This window comes from Coffea arabica, chromosome 2c (assembly GCF_036785885.1).
Source record: "Coffea arabica cultivar ET-39 chromosome 2c, Coffea Arabica ET-39 HiFi, whole genome shotgun sequence".
Lineage (NCBI taxonomy): Eukaryota > Viridiplantae > Streptophyta > Magnoliopsida > Gentianales > Rubiaceae > Coffea > Coffea arabica.
This window is the reverse complement of record NC_092312.1, coordinates 3,963,378-3,983,393: the sequence shown is the minus strand read 5'-3', so window position 1 is coordinate 3,983,393 and position 20,016 is coordinate 3,963,378. Positions and strand designations below refer to the sequence as shown.

Here is a 20,016-nt window from a genome sequence, read left to right as displayed (position 1 = left end):
GGAGGGAATAGTTTGTTTAAGCGCCATATCTTCGATTCCACTATAACTTCAAGATGTACTATTGTATTTTTATTTTTTAATTTTTGTTGGCGGTTTCTATTAAAGATTTGGAGGGAGTTTGCTAATAGATAAATGTTCAATGGAAATTCTAAGGTACCAAAAGATTTTGTTGAATATATAATCATAATCATACCCTGGAGATAGAGTATTCATTTTAACAATCGTATTAAACTAATGACATAGTGATTAGTGCCTTAACGGCTCTGTCGAATCTCCCGTTTATTACACGAAAAGGGGCATCTCCGGAATTCCTGAAAAGTGAGGTTGGTCGCCCAGACCTGCTTAGTGGTTACGTTTTTATTTATTTATTTATTTATTTATTTATATATATATATTTTTTCCTGCCAAATTTCCTCGTGCGTTTCCCTTAAACCAATTGACTTCCCTTAAAACAGCTATGTGACTGCTGTGATCGTCCAATCTGACTCCCGTCCCAGTCAACATTTATCCCCATCCGGTAACCCCGGCCAAGTCCCTGCCCTCCCCAGCATCTCTCAAAAGTCAAAAGTACTCCGCGTATATATACATATACATATATATAGACATTTATTTATGGGTATGCTTGGCCTTGAGTAGAGACTGTAGATTGAATAGTATAGCTAAACTACCAGAACATTTGCTCTTTTTCTGTTTCATTTTTATAGGAGCAGCCATGAATGCACTTGCAGCCACCAATCGTAACTTTCGCCAAGCGGCCCGTATTCTTGGCCTTGATTCAAAGATTGAGAAAAGTCTTTTGATTCCATTCAGGGAAATCAAGGTAACACTCGAAAGAATTTTTGCCTTTTGAATCATGTTGTTCTTTTTTTTTTTTTTGTCTTTTTTTTCGGAGGGGGTGGCTTAAGAACGTTTCTTTGATGGGGTGTGATCAGGTTGAGTGTACCATTCCAAAAGATGATGGAGGTCTGGTGTCTTTTGTTGGATTCAGAGTGCAACATGATAATTCTCGTGGACCCATGAAGGGAGGCATCAGATACCATCCTGAGGTGATCTTTTTCTCTTCATTTTTTATTTCCCAAAATCTAAGCTTTTACAAGATCGGCGTTTGTTTTTCTCTTCTTGTTTGGTCGTTCATGTCTTTGTTTCATGGTTCGGCATTCACCCACTTGAATCATGCATGTGTTTCATTGCAGCTGAAATTGATTATATGATCACGGGATATGGTTTTAGGATCCTTAAATGTTTGTGGTTCACCTGAGATCTGTTTAGTATCGCTAGCCAGCAGCATGACACCTTATTCAAATTTATTCTGTTATATTGTACTGGGTTCTTGGGGTTGGGGTGCGGAGGTCGGGGTACAGTGTTGTGTTGATTGTTTGATCGAAATGAGAAGTTACAAATTTGAGAAAATGCTGTAAACCTCTCTCCTCCTGGAAGTGGTTGGAGGCCTTTTAGCAAAAGCTGAACAATGGAGCCCCTATGAGTAAGGATCGTGAGTTGTAATGTAGTTTGTAAGAAAGAGATCCTATGCAGGATTTATGCATACACTGATGTGAATTTGAAAGAAAGAAAAGTTTAGTATGTGGTTTTGTATCATCTGTTACTGTTGTTGTTTTTAGCATCACCGAAACAGGATGTCATGCTCAGATGTACTGTAACATTCCAATTAGTCCCAGTTTGTATCCATTCATTATGCTTGGAGTTGGGCGTGAGCATTTGGCAAATCCAACTACCCAACTAGGTGATACATGATGAACTGTTCGCCTTTATTGCATAGATGGGCTGTTTCAACTTGATAATCATTCATGCACTTCTGTTTCTGTCTTCAGAAAATTGTCTTTGAGATTGTAATCCTTCCCCATCCTGCTTGAGTGCCTCTAGTTTTGCTTTTGGGTAGTTAAAATTGAATCTCATATGAATGATTATAAGTTTTCATAGTATTTGTTTGCAGAGAAAACATTACAGTTTGCTCGTTTGAGTTAAGTTTAAAGTATGTTTTAACGAAGATTTATCTTTGATGTGCTGGTAAAGCGAGAAAAGCGCTAAAAAGTGTATTGAATTCTGGACAATAGACTTTGTTTCTTATGCATTTATTGATGTGCTTCTGCTAGGTGGATCCTGATGAAGTCAATGCTCTTGCTCAATTAATGACTTGGAAGACTGCTGTAGCTGACATTCCATATGGCGGAGCTAAAGGTGGGATTGGGTGCACTCCTAAGGAATTAAGTACGAGTGAGTTGGAGCGCCTTACACGTGTCTTCACACAGAAGATTCACGATCTTATTGGAATTAATACTGATGTTCCTGCACCAGACATGGGCACTAATGCCCAGGTATAGAAATTTCTACTACCCATTAATAGATAGATTGCTTTTACAGAAGTGGTTAACTATTCTTATTTCTTGGATCTCAATTATATATATATATGTATATATCCTTATATGCTTCTTTTTTTGATCTGGATTATATATATCCTTGGACGCTTTACAATTTTAAAAATTTGAATGATCAGACAATGGCATGGATTTTGGATGAGTATTCGAAGTTTCACGGTCATTCACCTGCTATTGTAACAGGAAAGCCCATCGTAAGTACTTTGGTATTAAAAAGAATGCGCAGACTATGTCCAGTTAGATCATGAGGATGTTTTATGATTTGCCATATAACTAAGGGGTGAATTAAATTCATGCTTGTTATGCTAGGATCTTGGTGGATCTTTAGGCAGGGAGGCTGCAACTGGGCGTGGTGTTGTGTTTGCCACTGAAGCATTACTTGCTGAACATGGGAAGTCAATTAAAGACATGACATTTGCCATTCAAGTACTAATTCAGTCCTTAAGTTATATCATCATGTACATCAACTATACATTGTACAAATTCTCATGCAAGCTGAGCTGGTAATGAAACCATGTGTTGCTTAGGGGTTTGGCAATGTTGGATCTTGGGCTGCAAAGCTTATTCATGAGAAAGGTGGGAAAGTTGTTGCAGTGAGCGATATAACAGGAGGACTTAAGAACCCCAGCGGGATTGATATTCCAGGACTGCTAACTCATAAAGATACAACTGGAAAGCTAGCTAATTTCAGCGGTGGAGATGCCTTGGATCCAAATGATTTGCTTGTACATGAATGTGATGTTTTGATCCCATGTGCTCTTGGTGGAGTTCTGAACAGGTTTGCGACTAAGACTTGTCATCATGTGCATATGCTTTCTCCATCTTCTTTTCTAGCCCACTTTTAACATTTCCTGTTTGATTGAATCTCCCTAAGAATCTTTCATGAAGTGCATGTCACATACACCTTTTCTCAATTTGTTTTCTATACCTAAACTGGCTTTTCCTTTGACATACTTTAGCTGAGAGAAGTATATCTTTTTTGTCCATTGTAAGTACATATGTGCATGGTACTCTATGCTGTCTCAGCGTAGAAACCTTTTGGTTTTGTTTTCAGAGTTCAAAAAAAATTAATGTTGCTTAAAAATGCTTTTCATGAGGCTCTTTTGAAGTATCTGAACCCTGCTGGTTTCTTTTCTGATACAAGGGGATTCCTCTTTGTTTTGTTTATTTAGTCTTTTATAAATTAGAACACCTTTAGAAGGAATAAAGAAAGTGGCTCTGTGTAGCATCTAACTTTTGTATTTGTTGAACTTTTCGCGACTGAAGGGAAAATGCAGACCATGTCAAGGCTAAATTTGTTATAGAAGCTGCCAACCATCCTACTGATCCAGAAGCTGATGAGGTGCCACTTTTGCCTGGTCTTTTTGTGATTTATTGAGCAAGTATAGTGCAATATATCTAAAAACATGCAATGAACTTGCAGATTTTGTCCAAGAAAGGGGTCATCATTCTTCCTGATATATATGCTAATGCTGGAGGTGTAACTGTCAGTTATTTTGAGTGGGTTCAGGTACAGTTATTGGTTGAATTCTGCAATTTAGGATTGTATACTTCATTTCTTACCATAAATTCAGTTTTATAGCTTTTCTTCTTTCAAGCACCGCTCGAGCATATTCAGGCATCGTTTATCAAAAACCATTTTTCATAATCATCCACACATGTTTTTGTTTAAGTCCCATTTCACATAAATGGCACTGGGGCTTGTAAAGTATACTTCCCGAAATTAGTTCATAAAAACTGGTTAGTCCAGTATTTGTGTCTAGTTTGCTTCGAAACAAGAATTATTTGTGTACAAAGAGTTTGACTTTATGTGTTAGGCTTTCAGTGTGATGTATGGAAGATTTATATATAGAGAACGCATAGTAAGCTGTCTGAGCTTTCTTGCAGACTGGCTAATAGGAGCTGATAGAATTGACCTTGTTTTGCAGAATATACAAGGTTTCATGTGGGATGAAGATAAAGTAAACAATGAGCTCAAGAAATACATGACAAGATCCTTTCATAACATCAAGAACATGTGCCAGACACACAATTGCAACCTCCGCATGGGTGCATTCACACTAGGAGTGAATCGTGTCGCCCGTGCTACCCTGTTAAGGGGTTGGGAAGCATAATTTAACCTCTTCGTGGTTGCCTACTTTAGTCGCCAAAATTCACAGGAAGACGGCAAATTGAATTGAATCTCAATAGTTCGTGGCCCTGTTGAGCTGGCTGCATTATGTTGCTTAATCTCAATGGTTCATATATTAAGCTATAGAGACTTCTGAATTATCATTCTTTTTTGTTTGAAGAACAGCATTATGTTTTGGAAATGCAGAAAAGCATTGATTAATGAACTTGGGAAGTGTATAAATTTTACAATCTCAATTTAATGAAAAAGAATTGCTTATTGTCATTTTTGGTTTCGTTGCCTTGAAGCATAAAGCGCCGGTGGGTTTCTAGAACTTAAAACGGCATTTACGGTGTTGCTTTTGAAATGAAAATATCCGGGAGATTTGCCCCTATTTGTCATGTACCGATAGAAGCAGGTGCAGAGCATGGGGTTTTGAAGTGTCCATGATGTTGCCGAAGCAAGGCACTGGCTGGAGGATAAGGTTATATATTCCTACTAAGGCATGGCTTGGCTTGTTTACTAGTTTTGCCCTCTCCAAATTTCAGTCAATTACACAGGATTGTAAGAAAGGGACGACAGAAGCTCGGCACCCATGGCATCAATCGGCCTCAACACCAAGATCTCGCACCTCCCAGTGTTTTACCAAGAAACAATGGCCTGGAGGCACACGAATAAAAAGGGCAAGCTCTTTAGGCGCACAGCAGGAGACGCCTACAATCACCTCGAATTCTGAAGAAGGCCATAAACGCATTACTTTAACTCAAACAGGAAACTATCCTCTTGTCTTAACTCCGGTATTAAAGCAGGCCAAGGATGGAAAACAACCAACAGAAGCGGATTCTTCCGCTCCAAAATATTTTGATAAAAGATGGAAGAATGGGACGTGGGATCTCAACATGTTCGTTAAGCATGGCAAAATGGATTGGCACGCTGTGATTTTTGCAGGTGAAAAAGTTATTTCCCGTATTTGTTTCGAACCAATACACGTTATCAATGTTGGGATTTTTCATGTCCTATATGGTGGATGCCTTGGCGAGGGCTCATTGTGTTAGGCCAAACTGGCAGTGTTGCGTGCAAGGCTGCCCTCTTCATCACAGTCATGGTGTGGTCTTTTTCAGACGGAAAGAAGACTTGGGGAACCTACAAAGGCTTGCTGAAGAGGCCACATTCTCCGACAAGCAATGGCAAATATCATGGCAAGATCAAAACGATCGTAGTGGTGCTTCAGATTAGCGTTAGTTAGTTTAATCTCATCAAAAGAAGAAGTTCTTGGATTGATTTGCATGCAAATGCGTACGAGTAATTTTCAATGAGAGTGCTGGTGACTTTCACAAGCTGTATATCATCCGAGTCTTAGCTTCTTGATCCGATATCTTTCTGGAGTGCAATAAGAATTGCGATTTCCAAGCTGAAATTATGGCATGTAATAGTCGGACACGACAAATGTCAAACTGACCCTGAATCATGGACAGGAATTTGGCATATGGTCGGCATTTGGTGCAAACCAGAACAGTAGTAGCATCTCAAACGGAAGACTTCTTCGAACACGCGAAGTGTATGATCAATTGTAGGCTGTTATTTCTGTTTGCATACGTTGTAGTAGCATATCGTTCTTCCGTTTCCATTGGGATACAACAAAACTGCTGGTAGGCATTGTCCACTGGCCTCGCATTTGTACAACAAGCTGTCTACTTCCAACTCTCTAGTTACTATGAAATACTGATAACACTAAGGGTTAAAAACATAAAAATCCCATGTGGTATAGTTATTACACATAAAAACCCCTTGTGGTTTCAAATCATACCTATCGGTACCCCATGGTTTGAAAAAAAATGCATTTTCGACGGAAATCGTTAAAGGAAACACAATTATCAACCACGCACTGAAAAAGAGCATGGTTGCTTCGAAAAATGGTTTTTTAACTCAAAGTTTGAGCTGATATACCTCTTGTGCCCTTGACAACTTATTAAAACTTCAAGCCAATCAGCTTCTTCGGCATTTTGCAGCAACCCAGCTTCTTTGACCGAAGAATTGCTCAAGCTCTCATGCCTCCTTAAGATCGAGGAGGAAAATCTGCAGGCTCGTGCCTCCTTAAGTGCAAGTTTCAAAAGGTAAAACCTTTAACCATTTGGAATATTAATAAATTCTTATAATGAACTCTATATTTTTTTTTGGTGTAAATAGTGAATGGAATAATTAAGAAACCGTACGATGATGTTTTCCTCAAGCTCTCGACCAGGCAGTGGGGGAAACGGAGCTAGAGATCTTCGATTTTTCAGCAATCTTCACTTCCTTGTATTTCCTGTCGCTGTCGGAGTTTGATTGCTATAACAATCGGGAATTTGGTTGATAATTGCCTCTCTCTCTCTCTCTTTCTAGGGCTTTTTCTTCTTCTTTGTCTCTCTCTTCGTTGGTTCTTTCTCTTCGTTTGTTCTGAAACAGCCAAACTGACTAATTCCTTCACCAATTTTTCGCTTATATTGTTAGGGCATTTATGTCTTTTTACTGACCTCCGTTTCCTTTAACAATTTCCGTCGAAAATACATTTTCTTTCAAACCATGAGGTACTGATAGGTATGATTTGAAACCACAAGAAATTTTTATGTGTAATAGCTATACCACAGGGGACTTTTATGTTTTTAACCTTAATGGTAATGCTGGTGTCTCTTTTCTTTTCTCTTCTTTTGTTGGTGACTTCTCAAATAGAACATAAGTCATAGTTCCTCTGCGCCTAGGACACCAGAATATCGAATCCTGAATGAAGAAAGGCATGAGAGAAAAGTATATTGGCTAGTGATTTTGAGGTCCCAATTCTTGACTTGGGGGGACACCAAAGGCCTTTGCCCTTCCATCCCTTAGATGAAGAGGGAGGGCGGAGCTTTTGGTTTTTTCATGTTGTCAAAGAGTTGAACAATGTTTTTTCATGTTGTCAAAGATTTGAACAATGAAGATAGATGGCAAGTGCCTGATCGAATTGATCAGGTCATGTAGGAACAAGGTTCAAGTCTACCGGTCTGTTAGGATGCCTCAGCTGCATACATCACTGCACTTTCACTTGACACCTATCGTAATGATAAACGGCTCATCTCGCCGTGACCTTCTCTTGAATTCTCAAAACTTCTGTCGCTCCATCCCCGCAAGGATGGAGAACCTGTCGCTGTCTCGGCTATGCTACCGGAGGCTCTGGGAAAATCGGAATAGGAGAGCACTCATCTTGGGGTGGGCTTACAACTTAGACAACGCTAGTCGGACAACGTGGGCTAGGGAATGGATATAGGTTGTTTTTCCTACTTATCCATTTATTGTTTTCATTATTATTATTACGAGTAAATCTTATATACACTGACAGTGCATGTACGTATTGTCACGATTGATTGGATAGATCAGTTATCATATATTATCAAATAATAACGGTATATATATATTATATTATGAGTATGTAAAAGATTAATCATATTATTCTTATTATTATAAAAAGTATATCCTTTTGTTTGAGGCAACTAACACATACATATTATTGCAATTAAAAGTAGCAACGCTTTTAAAATAGAACTAGTTTTGTTACGAGAAAAAAAAATTTGTTCATTGTCAGGGTTGTGAAGCCCTCCTCCTGTCCTCCATATACTAATGTATAACAATTAAGAGAGTAATAATGACGCAAGAAAAGTGGGACTCCTATTTCACAAGACACGTTGAGACTATACATCAATTTGAGATGAACTGAAAAGGTAGAAGGATATCCTTTCTTGTCTTGTCTTGAACAGCCAGTCAATCTTTTTCAGAAAAAAAAATAGGCAGTCAAAGCCGTATAGTACCGTTCCGTCTCTCTCACGGCGGCGGCACACATTAACCCCATCCCGTTTACGCGACCCAATTCACATCATAACGGTCGCCACGTTTTTCATTTTGCTTCTCCAACACCGTCATCTCAGCCGTTTGATGATTCCGAAATTTCCACGCCTGGAACATCCCACGTCTGGAACATCGATGGTTAATTTCTTTCTCTTTCTCTTGAAGAACACTCAAATGCTGCTGTGATGCAGAAAGCCAGAAACCCCCAAATTCTCTCGTACCAAAATGCGTTCTCCGTCCTCTTCCACTTCCTCTTCTCCGCTTCACCCGCCCCAAAAGCACTCATCTGAGTCCTTCGCCGGTGGAGCTGTAGCTGAGCGCCGCCTGCGTGAGGCCGAAGAGCGCTTGAGAGATGCAATCGAGGAGCTTCAACGGCGGCAACGCTCAGCGCGTGGGCTTCACCCGCCATGCGACCATGCGGATGAGTCTTGTGTCGCCAACGCCATCGGCAACCTCTGTCAGAGCTTCCTGCTCTCCTATGGCGTTCGCGTCGGCATTGGAATCCTCCTCCGCGCCTTCAAGCTCGTTCGCCGTCAGTCCTATTCTTCTCTACTTGATCTCAAGGTTCATCTCCTGTCTGCTCTATGTTTTATCAATTCTGTTTGCTTGTGGATTTTGCTAAACTAACTAGATCAGAATAATTTTGTTCATCTTCATTCATCACTACCTCGTTTTAGTGGCGGATTTTCTACAACCTTAATTCATCTCAATTCCAGGATTTATACGTTGATTTTATTTATTTATTTATTTTTGCAGATTTTACTCGTCAATGAGCTGAAGTTAACAACAGTTTTCTTTTTGCATTGCAGTTGACAACTCTAGTGACTATGATCTTAAATTATTCAAATTACTTTTGCTTTTATGTGTATTTCTGATCAAGTGGGATACTGAGTTGGTTTCACTTTGATTGGTATATTAGCTTATGGAGACTGATTTTGCCTATAAATAGTAAGAAGTGGCGATTTTGGAATCTTTGGTTGAGTGAAAAATAGATAATTAGGATAGAAAATTAAAAAAAAAAAAAAATTGTTGAATCAAGGCATGATCAGTTAAATGGAGGAATGTATTCTTAGTATGATGCAGGCGTATTGAACTGCTATGCTTAGTGCGTCAAGATATTCAGGGTGCTAGTAAAATGTCGATTTTTAAGTAGCATTATTAGAAGAGCTTAGTTTGGAGATGTGATCAGACGAGACAAGATGTTTTGAGAATGTTCAATGGAGGTCATAGTTACTGCTGCCAAAGTAAAGGTATATAAGTCCATGCTGGGGAAGAGGAAGCTGAGTAAGACTTCAAGTTTTGCCATGAAGAAAGTCAAATCTGGGGTTAACAACTATACATTATTTGCATATAGCAGATGGGAAAAGATGTTTAGCTTTTAGAAAAGCATAGTAAAAGAATTTTCTTAATGTAGTATTCCAAGCCTTGAATGTTTGGTCTTCTGGAGTATGGTCTGGAATAAAGTTTCTAATTGTTCTTGAGGAGATGTAAACTTTGCATGACCTTTAAAATCTCATTACGATCTCTTCTTGTATGTCTCGCAACATATACTTATAAAGAGATTTTTTAAAAGTTGTTTTAATGTCTTTCCATTGTGCATGCGCGCTTTGCACAGCCCACGTCAACTGCCGGAGAAAGAAATTATGTTCACTACCTATTGTCCACTAACATTCCTGCTTAATCTCTTCTATTAAGGGTTAGATATCATCTCTAACTACACTCAGAATGAATTAAGTGCTTTTGGATACTAGATAATCATAATCCTTGTGGGCATTAATTTACATGATGGATTCCTATCGGCTTTTACCGAACAAATTGTCTGCTTTTATAACTCTTTGTAAGTCACTCAAATAACAAGAGACACAGCATTTATTCGGTTCAGCAATTATATCCAGTCATATTTCAAGCATGAGATTGTAGACCATAATTCATTGTCTTCAAGATTTATGGATTAATATGACATAGATGACAGTTTGTTGTGGCCTTTAAGAGTTTAAAGATTTCTGCTTTATGATTTTTTATGAGCAGATTAGAGGAGTGGTTTATTTTTATAAATCCAGTGCATTATTATACTGCTGTAATAGCCTTGTGGTTTTTGTCAACATGGTGGAATTTTGCAATACTACATGATAATATTTTATTGTTTTGTATGCCCATTTAAGGATTTCTTATTAGCTTATTATTAGTCATAAATCTTGATTGCAGCAACTTGTCTCAGAGAAAGATCTTATTGTAAGAGAAGAAGCATGCCGAATTGGTCTGCTTTTTGGTGGATTTACCGGTTCCTATCATGCTCTTAGGTGTTTGTTAAGAAAGTTGAGGAAGAAAGAGACCCCAATGAATGCGTAAGTTTACCTTCTCAAACCTCTTTTTAATGCTGTTTTAGACTTATACCTCTCCCTATATCTTGTCTTGTATCCTTTTCTTGGCAAATGAGTATTAAAGTTAACTTTAATGCATGAAGTATTATATTCCACATACGTGGCATTAACAAAGGGGGTGATGGAGCAGAATTTTAGCAGGTTCAATAGCAGGTTTATCCATATTAGCATTAGATGATTCCAGTCGGAGGCGAACACTTGCATTGTATCTTTTGGCTAGAGTTGCGCAGGTATAAACATGCTAAATCTTGTTTTCCTACACTTGCTTCCACCCACTCCTCAAAACCAAAAGGAAAAAAAAAGAGATAAAGAAACAAAAAATAGAAAAAGGAGAAGTGTTCCTTGCCCCTCTCCTGAGAAGCAATGTTCAGGATTGCAATTAGCCGTTGTATAGATAATTGGACCATTTGATTGAATCTTTTGTTCATCTTTTATTTGTCTGTGGGCAGTGTAATTAGTTTGTTTATTTTCTCAGTGTGCGTATAACTCTGCAAAATCCAACAACAAGTTCCACCTCTGGGGGAGCCATTGGGGTCATGGAGATTCTTTACTCTTTTCTATTGCTTGTGCTCAGGTGATTTATAGTCTCCATCCTTAAATAATGATTTCATATATCATAATTAGATCCACGGAATCCATTTTGTAACTGATAAAGTGCTGTGGCATCCTCCAGCTCTGTTGTCCCATTAAGACCCCTTTGTGGGCATCAAACTTCTCATGGATTGCCTTGTGCTTCTTGTTTGTTACTGGATAAAAAGAAAAGTTTTTGTAAAAGGAATTTCCAAGACAACTTAATCAAACAAGGGATTAAATGATGCTGTTGTAAAGACTTCAATTTCTGGTTACTTTTTCCTGGAGGTATTAATTAGCTGTGTTATTGAAATCATCCATGTGTATGGTTCTTAAGCACAACTTCATATTCCAGGTTATGTATGCTTTTGTAATGCGTCCTGAGAGCCTGCCGAAATCATACCAAGATTTTATTCAGAAAACTGGGCCGGTTGCACATCCAGTGTACAAAGCTGTTAGGGAATGCTGTCGAGGTTCTCCAGTAGATGTTGCGTCGTTGTCTTCTTACTTATCCAGGCGAAGGGGCTCCAACATTTTGAAGTTGGAAGAATATCCATCTATCATACCCTGCTCTATAATTCATCCAGATACAAACTCATGTTTAAAGCACAATACCAAAGCATTGACGGATACTTTCAGGAAAACATTTCCTTTGTACTTCTCTTTGACTTTTGTGCCATTTGTTGTCCTACGCCTACAAAAGGTACATTACCTTTAAATCTTGAACATGATTTATCAGTTTGATGTACTAACTTGTCAAATTGATTCTCAAGTTAAAACATATAAAATACTCTGCCTTCATCACCCCTACCTGTATTCCCTTGCATTCTTTTGGAAAGTTGAGAATTGTGGTTGGGATTAGCATTTTTAGGCTGTACTAAGTGAGATTGCATGAAAAGATGGTATCACGTAACAACAATTAGGTGATCTGCCATAATATATATGTATATATTTTTTTTATGAAGCAGATTGTACTTACCATATTTTACACCAGCATTTTAGGACATCATATAGATATACCTTTATTCTCAAAATTTCACCCATTTAGGCATTTCTTGAAGAGAGGATGCAGTTTAAATAAATTCTTTTCATGTATAATGATCTCAATGTTTTAAGTACATATATTTTGTATGTGCATTCTTGTCAGTTTATGGATGCCCCAATTCGAACCTGTTGGCATGCTGTTACAGGAGCCGTCCGCTCAACAACTTTCTTGTCTGCTTTTGTGGGAATCTTCCAGGTAGCTTGTTTACCTCATATTAACTTTGTAGTTTAAACAGCTCTGGTGGGTTTGTTAATTGGTTTCTCCTTTCCTGTTGAAGGCTGTCATATGTTTGCACAGAAAAGTGGCAGTGAAGGACCACAAGCTTGTTTATTGGTTTGCAGGTTTGATGTCTGGCCTTTCTGTTCTGCTGGAGAAGAAAGCTAGACGTGGAGAACTTGCATTGTATGTTCTTCCACGAGCTGGGGATTCTTTGTGGTATATTTTAGTGAACCGACACTTGCTGCCTTACCTAAAGAATGCTGAGGTATTGCCTTTGATCTGGATGTAGCAGTTGCCCAAACTGCAATGGTCCCTACCCTCTTCCCCCTCACAATCATACGCCCATCCTCCCTCCTAAGCATATCTTCTTGGATAGTTTTTCCATCTACTTTCATTTCCACATCTTTTATGCTTGCTTTTTTTGTTTTTATAATTTGTCCATGTTGTCTTTATTGTCTCTGGATATCATGTGCTCTCATTTTATATTTGAAACATTTATTGGGATATCAAGATCTATGTGATTAGGTTTGATAAATCGCTTATAGAACAGGAGTTTTGATACTCTATTGAATAAATGTTTTATCAACCAAAATAAGTTTGCTATTATGATTAGATAAATCACAGATTAGATAATTCTTAGACCAGCAAGTATTAGTAGGAGAAATAGTTTCATCATTATTGCACTCAACTGTTTGCAGGTAGCTCTCTTCTGTTTATGTATGGGTGGAATAATGTACTACCTGGAACATGAACCAGACACCATGGCTCCGTTCCTCAGGGGTTTGATTCGGCGTTTCCTTGCCAGCAGAATCAGCAACCCAGGTCCCTCATCAAATCGCAGTGCTTCTTATAACTACTTGCAAAGTCTTGATGCCATGAATAAGCCAAAAGTGCTTGAGAATCACGAGGCTGAAACTTCTACATCAACTTCACTTGCTGCTTCAGAGAAATACAATCTGGAATCTATACCTGGACTCTGAGTTTAATTTAAATTGTTCACGCAATACCTATAGCTAAAGCTCAACTTTGCCTATTGATTCATTGGATTTTTTTATTTAAAACCCGCATGGTTCTGCTCATTCTGTGTTCAGCCTGTAGGGGGAATCAATGGCGTTCTTTATCCTTCTCTTCTATTAGGTAATTTGACAATTGAAGATCCTCATCCAAGAATTCCCGAAGGTTTCTTCGCTTCATATTCGTCCAGCATTAGCTGTGGCTGAAGTCATAAAGATAATTTACGCGAGAACTTTTGAGCGTGTAAATAAAAATATAGCCTGTTGTGCAGATTACGGTATTTGATTCCAATATGCTGAGACATTTGTTTCCTTGCTCTTCCTAAGTTTTTGGACAAAGTATTGCTTCCAATCATATGTGAGCAGACGCGCACGGTAGATGGTCAATATCAGAATTTCGACAGAAGGGTTGAAGTCATAACACTTTAAAACTGACAGAAGGGTTAAAAGTTATAACACTTTAAAACACTGTCTGCTATGGTCAATATCAGAATTACAACGGAAAAGGGTTGAAGTTAAAACACTTGGGGTCCGTTTGGAGGGGAGCAAAATATTTGTCTTCGGAAAAAGCCTTTCATGGAAAATCTTTGATAGGAAAATAGCCATAACCAACTTTCACCCAAATGTACAGGACAACAGCCCGAAATAATCAACATATACTCGTAAATATATCATCCAATTTCATGGTGATTCCACTATGGATCTCGAACAGCCCTTTGAATCTAGATTAGTTAATCTCCTCTGATTTGAGTCTGCCCGAGTTTTTTGTCTTAGCGTATGTCCCTGTGTGTGTGATTGCAGCTTGGCTTCGGTGTTTCCATTTCTTTAAGATAGGGAAAATAACTTTCGTTTCTTTTTTCGTGGAAGTTATTTTACATCGTCTAGATTCTAGAATCTTTTCTAAAAGAAAATATTTTCCTATGTTATAAATAAACCACCAAACACTTTAAAATCAGGAGAACATTTTCCAAAAAAATGTTTTCAGTCCCAACAAAACAGACCCTTCAACTGGCTGGTCTTGCCCAACTCCTCTCGTCCCGGTGCTGTGAAAGCCAACAAACAAAAAATTGTAGTATTATGCAAATAAAATAACTGGGCGGGATGAAATAAATTGTTAGTATTGAACACAATGTGGCATGCTCTCCTCCACCAGTATCATGAACACAATAATATAAGGAATAAAATTGCACCCATGCTGGCCATGCATCCCGCAATATTGAACACCATGAAATAGAAGAAGTTTGTTCCAAGTCCAGGACCGCGGTGGAAGAGCATATCCACTTGCATTGTTCCATGGGATCTCGTTTTCAAAAATAAATTTGGTGGTGGCGAGCAAGCCGCTGTAGAGGTTAATGTAGTAGCAATCATGACGAACACAATTGGGGAAAGATTATTGCTTTCGCTTAGGCGCAGAAATCGCGCATCTCTGGCACCAGCCTCAGCAAGGATTTGCTATAAAACCTCTCCCATTCACCGAATTGACATCCACTATGATTCCACTTGCCGGATTCCTTGATAGCAGTAGATCTAGAATCTGTGCAGTACTTAATTTCCCATTATTGCGTAAAAGGAAGAAGGGAATGCACACTGAGTCACTTGTGATGATTCTTCAGGGCAAGGTCACTTTTCGAAGAGTCTTCGGATAGGCAAATTAAGACCAATGCCCTCACCACATTGTCTTTCCCTCCCATTGCAGCTGTGGATTGTGGAGAGGAATGTTTGAATTCAGGTCCTCCGCCAGGCAGAGCGTGGCTTCCAAGGCTTGCTTGCACATGGGGCTGGAACCAGCCCCAATTTGGCATTTCTTGCTCGATGACTTCTTTCGCTAATTGAAATTGCAGGCTTCCATACTCGACAAGCAACGTGTAAAAGGATTTTCTTCCCACGACCAAAAATAGCCAAGAAACAGATACGGTTCCTGAGTCTGTATTGTTTTCTTCAGCGGCTCCAAGCAATCATGTGCATGGTGTCATGCAGTCAGAGTGCGAAGTCATCTATAGATTTAATCAGTCAAGTAGGATCAGAAGCTGCATTGATGATTATGATGAAGGAGACTAGACCTTTTCTTCTTGATGGGTGCATTATATTTATCTGAACAACTCTAATTAGCTTCCTCCATCACGATAATTAATCGTGAACACAAAATTAATTCGCTAAGCCTTGCTGATCCAAAGCAATTACACGACGGAAGAAAGCTATTGATTGCTCTCAGCCTCTGACGGACGTGTACAGCCACTTCCCTTGTGGTCGCATATCATTCTCGTAATTTTGGGACCAGAGGTAATTTGCACGCAGTATGAAAACGTCCTCAAATTCCAATTTGAATAATCGGGGATCTTTTCCCCTTCTCTTTTGTTGCAATAGTGATAACATCAATTTTAAATCCACACAGAATTTAAAGGCAATATATTAACTCTCTGAAGTTTATCATTTAATTCGCTATAACTCCTGAAATTTGCAAATCTCATAGGTTCGATTACCTATTCTGCACTGAACACCACCAAATTTGCAGTTAAAAATATGCTTCCTTGATGAACTTCCAGTCAAACTGAATCTCTTCATTTCTTCCTCCACAACTCCCGTCATGAAATCACCAACATCACCTAATGCCCAGGCCACAGATATATGAGGGCGTGGATCCTGTAACCAAGACCATTGAGCTATGTAAACAATGAGTGTGTTTGGATACCCCAATTATTCCAAATAATATTTCGCTTGTATCATAGATACATTTTCCAACACATCTTTTTATATTCCCAACCACCTTTTTATCTCACATACATCACATCACAAAAAGTGCTACAGTAATTATTCCAAATAATATTTCAAATAATACACTATCCAAACAAACTTATTAATATCACTTTTTGCAAGAAGAAAAATAATAATAACCACAAAATTAGCCCTTTTGCAAGGCGCGACATAGAAAAGGAAAAAGTATCTTCCATAAGCCTAACCTTGTAAAATTCTGGAAGATTGTGAAGCCTGTATACCTCATTAACAGCATCAATTTGTTTTGTTATCTGATGGGAGGGAAAAAGTCCAAATGAGTTGTTCATCCTTTTGAAAACCAATAGAAGTATATCAAGTGCAATCTTCTTTGTATCTTTCTCTACAAATAGAAGCATATCAAAGTTTGTTGACTATTCGAGATGCCAACCACATCTCTACAATCAGAAGGCCTAAACTGCCATTCTTTGCATCTTTCTCCCCTTACTTAATGCACACGTCGATATTGCTAGGACTATTTTGTAATCTTTGTGCATCATGCTGACTGCAACAAAGCATTAGATAACTCCACTGGAAAATTTCCAGCAATAGCCACAGCTATCAAGGATTTGATTTAATAGCTTGACAATAAATAAAACAGCTGAAAGCAAGAATGGCACCTTACCTCAGCCAAGCCTCCTGCAATAACTTCCATGGAGAGAAAAGAGCGGGTGAAATCATCATTAACAAATACCACCCATTTGGCAAAATCAATCCAATACCTACATCCGATTTAAAACACAAGTGGTTAACCAAGCGGAATTCACGGAATGCAACAGCAGTAAAGATAAGATCATGCAAGTTACAGAATTACATCTTCCGAAACTGAAGCTTCTGGCGAAGCATTGTCAGCACAGAGTCTCTCTGGTGCACCCGTATCGGAACAGTTCTTCCGAGACTAATATGAAATTCCCTTCCTAGAACAACTTGTTCAAATTTGTTATCATCCTTAAGCAAACTAGTTAACGGGACATCTATGTCAACAGCATGAAGACCGGGTACAAGATCAGTAACCTTTCTCAAAAACTGAACCAGCTCCTTCCTGGGCGAAGATGGTATATGAACTGCAGGAAGATGGTAGATAGCAGCTGTCAACTGAACCAGCACAGGCATTGCATTCTTTAAATAGTACACCGCACTAAAAAAGAACACAAGTGATTGCAAGGACTTGAAAGGAAGAAAAAATTACCGGGAATGTAGACGTGCAAAGCGTAATTTCCTTGGACATGAGGGAAGCTTCGAACTCGAGTGGGTTGCTCAGTTTGTAAACAATCAAATGCACCTTCAGAGTTCAAACATCAAACACTTGGCGTGCAGTAAATACAATAAATTGTTACTAAATCCAGCTGCACACTCCATTTGTATGGAGTGGTATATGTAGTATATTAAAACTATATAATGTACCGAAAGAATCGGGTGAGTGGAGGAGAGCAAGAGGGGGTGGCGGCAGAGGTGTTGATGTCTGGGTGGGGTTGTAATTTGAGGTTGACGGTGGCGGTGATGATACTGGCGAAATAGTCGGGCTGGAGTTGGAGTCGGAATCGGAAGAAGCGCCACCATAGGAAGCTCTCAAGGCTTCCATCGGCTTTTGTCCGGAGTCCGTCTCAGCCTCCGCGGAAGCCCGCTCATGAGAAGGACCGTTAAAGCCTCCTACGAGTTAAAAGCCCAGTCCTAAACAAGACCCTGGCTTTCGATTCAGAAACATAAATGCATTCATTAAGAATTACGGCGTAATAGAATGCCCCTGAAACCTGAAAGGTCTTTTGATTCTTAAGATTAATATGACATTTACCTCTCTTGTAGTTTAGTCAAAATACGATTTGAACCCTAAGGTCTGACCATATCAATCTAGCCCCTTGCCAGCAACTTTCTACAAACTCCGTTAACAGTTGTCGCGACAATGACAAAACTATCCTGATTAACTCCCGTGCTTAGTCTAATTAAGTGTGTGTGTTTATTTCTGTGTCCGGAAAAAAAAAAGACAATGACAAAACTATCCTGATTTAAAAGTTTAAACAAAAACATCTACAAACCAATTATGCGGGAAAATTTAACAAACTCTCTTGCCATTTTTGCCTTTGCAAACTCTTTTCTTCTATAATCATTTTCAAAAAATTATTTTCTTGTTCCCTACCATATTTTATCCTTACCATCGTCTTATTCTAATACTATTATAACGCTTTTACTAAACTTACAAATATGATTGAAAAGTTTCTTCTTTATCAAGTCTTTTCCTGCTTTCCTAATCTACAAACATACAATAGACTTCTATAAAAACTATATGAAATCTACATTGTCAAATAACTCAACTGAATTTCGAAAAGTATTCAAGAGCCCATTACAAAAAGGAGCAAAATCTATTAACAATATATTTAAATTTTGGACAAGTCTGGTCTGATATAGCCATGATATCTTGAATCCAATTTTCAAGTAGATTCTTGGCATTTAAGATTTCTTCTAGCGCATAAGAGTTTTATTGATTTCACAATTAGATCACTTGTAAAGAAGTTGGGCATGTATCAGCTGATAAAAGAAGGATATTAAACTTTGGCAATGATTAGAAATTTCTTTGTTAGTTGTGTTTTTGGATCATTGATGTTGTTAACATCAAAATATTTCTAAGGTTTAAATTGATCTAAAAGTGTAGTTTTAATTGAATTAGAGATATAAATTTAATGGGGTAATAATTTGGTTTTTGCAACTTTTGTTGCCTGAGTAAGTGGGACTAAAGTTCCGTTTGGAAGGAAGTGAAAGAAAAATGAGGAATTATAATAAGGTTAGTTGTTGATGGCACATTGGAGCATCTAGTTCATATTTTTTTTAAGTGTTTTTGTTTCGTATCTTCTTAACTTAGTTAATTTCTAAACGGTCAACCAGATTGATCAACAGCAAGGACTGGTTGGTAAATATTTTCACAATCCAAGGACTGTTTGGTAATACGGTCAAACATCAGGTTTGGATTCGTAATTTAGCTAAACTACAAGGGCGGTAAATGTAATTAATCCATTTTATTACCACGGTTGGTCAGTCAGGGATACGGGGCAGGGACGGTCATTCTGATGACCGTCCCTGAACGGTCCCCTCACAAACACAACTTTGAGGACTAGAAATAACCACGTCAGAAAGGCTAAAAAATGATGGGTGCTTAAAAAGAAAATTGTACAAGCCCAAACGGTAACAGACGGAGCAAACGGAAGAGTTGAAATTTTGAAAGTTGAAAATTTGAAATAGCCGTACAAAACAAAATCGACCGAAAAGGGTGCTCTCTGAGTCCCTAATAGCAGAAGCAAACGACTGAACCAAGGAAGCAAACGACTGGAGAGTGGTTTCCCAACTGAACTGTTTTCTAACAGAGGAAGCAAAGAGAGAGGAAACTGAAGCAAACTTGGTTGAAAGTGAAAGTCGTGAAGCAAACTATTATGAAGCAATCTGAAGGTCGTGAAGCAAAGTATTGTGAAGCAAACTGAAGCAAGCTATTAGAAGCAAACAGGAAGCAAAGTGAAGGTAGAAGCAAACAGAGGAAATTCATCATCTGACAAACTTGGTTCAGTCATGCAACTTAATAGCAGAAGTAACTGCGCTCTCCGAATTCGGTGAAACATAAAGCGTATTAACATACCAAGGTAACGTGACTGAACCATCGTCTTCAACTGTGGCCAAT

General features: G+C 38.5%; 3 protein-coding genes and 1 long non-coding RNA gene across 8 annotated transcripts; 3 read left to right on the top strand and 1 right to left on the bottom strand.

Annotated features, from left to right (window-relative positions):
- Positions 1 to 488: 488 nt before the first annotated feature.
- LOC113725227 (glutamate dehydrogenase A) lies at positions 489 to 4,788 on the top strand. Its single transcript, XM_027248265.2, has 9 exons — positions 489 to 820; positions 933 to 1,046; positions 2,112 to 2,333; positions 2,513 to 2,587; positions 2,703 to 2,819; positions 2,921 to 3,171; positions 3,660 to 3,735; positions 3,817 to 3,903; positions 4,322 to 4,788. The coding sequence occupies exons 1-9, from the start codon at positions 713 to 715 to the stop codon at positions 4,505 to 4,507; spliced, it is 1,236 nt and encodes a 411-aa protein (XP_027104066.1). The 5' UTR covers positions 489 to 712; the 3' UTR covers positions 4,508 to 4,788.
- A 1,706-nt stretch (positions 4,789 to 6,494) lies between these two features.
- LOC140035805 (uncharacterized) lies at positions 6,495 to 7,105 on the top strand. Its single transcript, XR_011839728.1, has 2 exons — positions 6,495 to 6,617; positions 6,691 to 7,105. It is a non-coding gene; the product is annotated as an uncharacterized lncRNA (long non-coding RNA).
- Positions 7,106 to 8,256: 1,151 nt separating this feature from the next.
- LOC113725226 (uncharacterized) lies at positions 8,257 to 13,867 on the top strand. Its single transcript, XM_027248264.2, has 8 exons — positions 8,257 to 8,922; positions 10,564 to 10,703; positions 10,870 to 10,969; positions 11,215 to 11,313; positions 11,665 to 12,012; positions 12,457 to 12,549; positions 12,632 to 12,838; positions 13,272 to 13,867. The coding sequence occupies exons 1-8, from the start codon at positions 8,584 to 8,586 to the stop codon at positions 13,551 to 13,553; spliced, it is 1,608 nt and encodes a 535-aa protein (XP_027104065.1). The 5' UTR covers positions 8,257 to 8,583; the 3' UTR covers positions 13,554 to 13,867.
- Positions 13,868 to 15,883: 2,016 nt separating this feature from the next.
- Positions 15,884 to 18,239, bottom strand: LOC113725224 (uncharacterized). Of its 5 annotated transcripts, none has more exons than XM_072073696.1 (7): positions 18,148 to 18,239; positions 17,760 to 18,038; positions 17,545 to 17,637; positions 17,170 to 17,450; positions 16,976 to 17,077; positions 16,544 to 16,646; positions 15,884 to 16,226 (listed from the first exon to the last, which is right to left on the bottom strand). In XM_072073696.1, the coding sequence occupies exons 2-7, from the start codon at positions 17,913 to 17,915 to the stop codon at positions 16,026 to 16,028; spliced, it is 936 nt and encodes a 311-aa protein (XP_071929797.1). In that variant the 5' UTR covers positions 17,916 to 18,038; positions 18,148 to 18,239; the 3' UTR covers positions 15,884 to 16,025. The 5 variants fall into 5 exon arrangements, with proteins under 5 accessions (XP_071929797.1, XP_027104061.1, XP_027104064.1 ...); XM_027248260.2 differs by having other exon boundaries at positions 17,170 to 17,419; positions 18,148 to 18,232; XM_027248263.2 differs by lacking the exon at positions 18,148 to 18,239 and having other exon boundaries at positions 17,170 to 17,272; positions 17,370 to 17,450; positions 17,760 to 18,141.
- Positions 18,240 to 20,016: the final 1,777 nt, after the last annotated feature.